This window comes from Rhagoletis zephyria, unplaced genomic scaffold (assembly GCF_001687245.7).
Source record: "Rhagoletis zephyria isolate East Lansing unplaced genomic scaffold, Rhagoletis_zephyria_1.1 Rzeph_scaffold_04588, whole genome shotgun sequence".
Taxonomy (NCBI): domain Eukaryota; kingdom Metazoa; phylum Arthropoda; class Insecta; order Diptera; family Tephritidae; genus Rhagoletis; species Rhagoletis zephyria.
This window is the reverse complement of record NW_016161671.1, coordinates 1-5,715: the sequence shown is the minus strand read 5'-3', so window position 1 is coordinate 5,715 and position 5,715 is coordinate 1. Positions and strand designations below refer to the sequence as shown.

The 5,715-nt window shown below is 35.9% G+C and overlaps 1 protein-coding gene across 1 annotated transcript in view; it reads right to left on the bottom strand.

The window, feature by feature from the left end:
• LOC108370945 (uncharacterized) overlaps positions 1 to 4,852 on the bottom strand; it is a 6,600-nt gene extending 1,748 nt beyond the window's left edge. Inside the window, exons 1-2 of the mRNA XM_017626399.1 lie at positions 4,703 to 4,852; positions 9 to 447 (exon numbers count right to left, since the gene is read on the bottom strand). Of these exons, the coding sequence (XP_017481888.1) occupies positions 9 to 224 (216 nt within the window). The 5' untranslated portion in view covers positions 225 to 447; positions 4,703 to 4,852. The remainder of the gene's footprint in view (positions 1 to 8; positions 448 to 4,702) is intronic.
• Positions 4,853 to 5,715: the final 863 nt, after the last annotated feature.

The window sequence follows — 5,715 nt, the reverse complement described above, 5'->3', positions numbered from 1 at the left end:
CAACTTACCGGTGGATCAAAGAGTTTCTGCAGTTCATCATACAGCCACATCTCAACCGCCAAGCGTTTACGTATCAGGCTCATCTGATGTGAACCATATTTGGCGGTGAGGAACTTTTCGCGTCGCTCCTTCACCTCAGCACCCTTCTCGTTGAAGTTGACGCGGAGATTGGTCCGGTTCGGCGAGCGTTCACAGTCGTTCATTTGCTCTAGGCCGCACTGCATTTTGTGTGGGTATGTGTGCTGTACGTTTATTTTTTGCCTCCTACTATTTTTGAGAGTAAAGTCTGATGTGTTGTGCCGTTTCCGTGGCAGCTGTTGGTCTCGATTACTTGGACTTCAATTCTGTTCAGACTTATATGTCAAATTAATTAGTGTGGGCGGTTGATTGATAGTTGGCTATCGTAAAGCCGTTATTTTTTTCTTCAGCCCTCAATTAACTGGCGATCTGTAAATTAATCAAAGAAAAAATATTAATTCAATCAACATTCACCCTTTTGTTTAACATTTTCTTTGAGTTAAATTTGAATTTAATTAAATAATTATTGCAACTTTAACAATTAACTTTCAATCCTCTGCTGTCGCGTTCTTGGCGAGTGTGTGTCATTACTTGGTTAAGGTGCCCAACCTAGTCATTGCCTTGAGGCATACATACGCTCATGATATTTGTGTTCTTCACGCTGCATAAACTTACATACATACATATGGATGTACATATATATGCCATGCCACACATTTCCATAAACCAGTTGCTTTCATTTGTAATGGTCACGTGACTCAGTACATTTGGTATTCCGTATTGGCCCGAGTATCTTTCAATGCGATCACTTTTTGCGGTTTTGGCAGCAGGCCATTTGTCTTTCGACCTTTGAAGGACTGTAACGAATCTGAAAAAGTTCAGTGAATACACATTGGGGATGACTAACGCAGTAGGACTTTTTCTTGGCCATCTGGCACGATTCTCTAGTAAGGAGTTATAGTTTTTGAATTGCCCATTATTGGATAGAAAAACTTATTGAGGTAATACATAGGGGGACAGTTTAAATACTACGGCCTACCTAGTTTTACCATAATAGTTATAAAACACAATGATTAATTTATGAATCGTACATACTAGGGCTGGGAGTTCTATCTAGATTTTTTTGAGTATTCGGATAATCCGGATATTCGAATATGGGCAAATCTGAGAAATAGACAACCAAAAAACGAAAAAAATGTATTAAATTTTTTAATTTCCCTTCAAAGTATTATTGAAGATTGCGTTGTATATAAATGAAAATTTGCAGAAATCTGTTGACTTTGATGACCATTTCAATATCGCTTCCGTTTTAAGTAACGTCCGAACACAAAGTTAGAGGCCAAATACACCCTCAAAACTATAAAGGGCCATTCTATATTAAATGGTTGGACATTTTACTAAATAATGTGATCAATGCTGAATTCTAACTATGTGGCGCAACAGCAAAAGCTACTTAAATATAAACCTAGAACGATAATTAATGTATGAAATTCATAAAAAAAATACCAAACGATTTCTTAGTTTTATGTAACTAGCATTTGAGTGAGTGTGACTGAAAAAAACTATATTTTACCTTTGTGCACTCAAAGATGAATTTGAGCCACACTTAATTTTCAAGAAAGATGTTTTTGTGTTGTAAAATATGGATTAAATGCTTTCGTTTTCAATAAAATTTATAAAAATTATATAATCTTTATAGAAATATTAAAAAATATTTAAAGTTGTGCACAGTAACTATGTATGAAGTAAAAGTTTCCATTGGCAAAAAATTATAGCTTCTTTTTATCTTTTTATTATTTTTGAACTGATTAATGACATTTTGAATTATAAACGCACCACATACTGAACAGTTTTAACAATTAATTTTTTTGTTATTTAATTTTAGTTATTTTTTTGTAAAGATTAAGTTTACTCTTTAACAAAAAATTCTACAAATTCAAGCTTCAAATTTTCAGCAATTTTTAAAAATAAATTCGATAAATTTTGGTAAAAATTTTAAGCATTTTAGTTTGATGTCTTAGAAAGATTTTGAGTATACAGTTTTGTAGTCCATTCATCTTTATTAGAATAAAGTGCAATTAGCTAGGACTTACCGTTGATTTTGCCAATTTATCTCAGACCGTATGGGGCATTTTCTTCCATTCAAAAGGCGATTTTTTTTTATATGGAGAAATTGAGCACTTTTTGCAACAAAAAATTCCAAAAACAATAACAATACTGTGAAAAGGTAACTTTTTCATTTAAAAATGCGCAGGCTCGAAACCCATTTCTGACCCATGGTTTCTTCTATACTTTCGCTTAGAATTAATGTGCAGAATCAGACGATACCATACGATTTAGTAAAGAACAATTGACCCACCCTCATTGTACATAGATGATTTTTTTATGTGGCATGTGAAGAGGCATATATATACATACATATATACATGGATCTAAGTCAACGGAAAAAAGCTTTAGAAAACAATTTTTGATTGCAGTCATAATTCGATTGACATGGAATTTTCCAGTAAAAATTTTTGTTCTCGAAGTTGCCTGTGGAAAATTTTTATGACAATTTTTTTTACAAAAACAAAATTTTTTCGGTTTATTATCATTCCTCATCCTCTCCTCATATATACGCAGGTATAATTAATTTTATAAAACAGTCACATGCCTAATATACATATACACAGTACATACATAGCCAGCGGGAAAATGTAATGTATAGTAATCGAAAAAATAATCAGTAAAAGAACCCTTTTCACATTCGAGAATGCATTTGTTTCCCCAGGGCGACATCCTAAGAAAAATGGAGCACTCAATTTACATAATTATCAGTAATATAATCGAAAACTCATAAGAAATACATTAAATTATTTATCACGCATGTAATGCCATACTACTTTTCCGACTGGGTACAAATTTACATAGTAAAAATATTTTACATCAAGCATTGTGAGAACAAAGATTAAAAAATACATCGCTTTTTATTAAAATCATTAATATTAATTAAGCCAATAAACGAGTAGAGCTGATATTTTAATATTTTCCGTTAGGTTTTAATTAATAACACTTTTCATCGGCATATCTGTGCTCCAAGACACGTTGTTCTATAATCCCTTTAATAAATTATTTTTTCTCAAGTCACTAAATACTCCCTAGGCCATTAATGACTTGAATTTTCCCATGAAACCTTTACCTGACAAAGCCTAAAAGTACAGTGCATATATACATATATAAGTGCATACATATGTATGTATGTAGTTATATGCAGCGCTAATTATTGGAAAATCGTTGCCAACATTTGCGGAAACTCTTTCCCTGGTTTCTTTTTTCATTTAAATTCTTTTCTATGAACAAATGTTCTGGTCGCTTTAGGCTCACCACTCACCACTCAGCAACGCCAAAGCAGCTGAGCTTATGGTGGGCGTTTACAGCCATCAACAGAGACCACAATCTACTTGTAGATGGCAGCATACAACTTGCACTTTGTTATGTTGTTGCCACACACTCTCTTTCAGCGCGAATTGCTAATATCGCGCGATAAGTGCAAATATTGAGGCAAAAATGAGCTATCCACCATCCCCACCGCATGGATGCGGTATGTACCCAGGGGTTTGATTGCTTGCCGCTCAGGCTAAGTGGCGTTGCGTTGATGTCTTAGTTTGCATAAATTTAAGCCGCAACTGCAATTAGTGGTCATAAACAAGCAAAAAGCTGTTGGTAGCAAACATAAACAGTGCTGCTGCGGCTTTACCCGCGATGGTGCACAAGTGGGCTGGCTAAGATTTTAAAGTCTTCGGCGTTGTTTTTATTGTACATTTCTTTCTATCGATAAGAGAAGCACAAGTTTTCTATAGCAACCTGACGAAAAAAGTGTGTTTTATTTACAGGTAGCTATGTATGTATGTATGTATGTATGTACATATGTAAGTGTGTACGCCTGCGTGTGTGTTTTCGCTCCGCATAAAATCCATATGTTGCTGATGTAGTGGGGCCAAAAACGTCAACAACTAAGAATGCAATACCCGACAACAATCACAGCGGTAAGAAAAACATTTTTAAAAATTCAAAAAAAAAAAAAAAATTTAAAACAACAATAAAAATGCCACCGTCTTCCTTATCATTGCATAACATATTGCATGGGTGTATTTGAGTTACTAAGCTGCTGCATTCTAGAGTCTCGAAAAACGCTGCACAACTGCAATAACAATGGAAAAATTCAAAAGCAAAGTTCCAACCACAACTACAAAATATTGCACATACAAACAAACATACTCACGAGCATGCCATTAGCAGCTGCTTTTGTGGGGTTTTTTATTATTATTTTTATTTTTTTTGTTGCAGACATTTTTTCTTTCTACACACTTTTTCAGTTGAAAGCCCGCGGAGTTGCGCTTTTTTCGCATTGTTACGCCTCCATTTGATGTTTACGCGGTGCGGTCTCTTTGCGAAGCAATGTTGTTGCTGTTTAGATATATTTTGGATGGCAGGTGGTGATGCAGAGATACATAAATATGTACTAAATATGTATGTATAAACAAAGCAACATTGATGCAAGCGAACCTATAAACATACATACATATGTATGTATGTATGTGCATTGATGTGCGTGCTGTCGCGCTAAACCAAGCAGAAACTTCCGCGATCTTTTAGCCGCTTTGCATTCTCCTTGGACTTTTCAATCAAATTATTGTTTGCTTACACGCATTCAATTTTGTTTTTGTTGTTTATGCAGCTGCTGCTCCTGTTGCATTTTTCTGCATAGACATAACAGCACTCAACCGCAAAGCTAACGTCAGCCGCATAATAATAGTGATTTTAGCTGCTGAGTCAGAAGAATTGGGCAGCCAAGCAGTCAAGCTGGCGAGCAGTCAATGATTTATATTTGGCGTGTACACTGAAAAAAAAACATCCAGTTCTTACATAGACTATCTTTAATAGATGAACATATCCTGCAATGGGCTATCGACTCTTAAAGCATAAACAGACGGCAGCGTTGATCCGGATCAACTGGGGAATTAACTGCAGTTAATCCGGATTAAGTCCGAGTTAATCCGGATAAACGCTGCCGTCTGTTTAAGCTTTTAAAAACCAAGCTTTCCACGGTATCATACACATCCTACTGCAGAAGTCTGCGAATACATCACTCTCTTTTCGTATCTACTAAATACGCTTGGGAGGCTGGTCACTTTGCACATAAAAGCTTAAACAGACGGCAGCGTTGATCCGGACCAAATCGGGAATTAACTACAGTTGATCCGGATTAAGTCCGAGTTGATCCGGATAAACGCTGCCATCTGTTTAAGCTTTAAGAAGGATGGAGAGATCGGTTATCTGCAAATTAGCAAGGACCGTTGTAGAGTCCTTTTGGTAAAAAAATATGCGTTTAGTGCTTTTCTTTATATCGAGGGTCTTTGTTGCTCTGTTAGAGGCAATGATATTTTATCTCAATAAACTAAATGTGGAAATCGACATAAAACATAGCAGTTGGAGTAGAGTCAGACAGCGCTTCCTTCCAGAAGAAAGTGAGTAGGGGTAGCCCACAAAAGGGACTTCGCTCACCGCCGTTTTGGTTTGCTGTCATTACCGATCTGCTTGGAGACTTTGGAGAAACTCGGCTGTTGGGTGATTGCCTATGCTGAGGCCATAGTATTGATAGTTGGAGCGAAGCTCTTTTAGAGAGAAACGGATCGGTTTCGTCCGAACTTATACTTC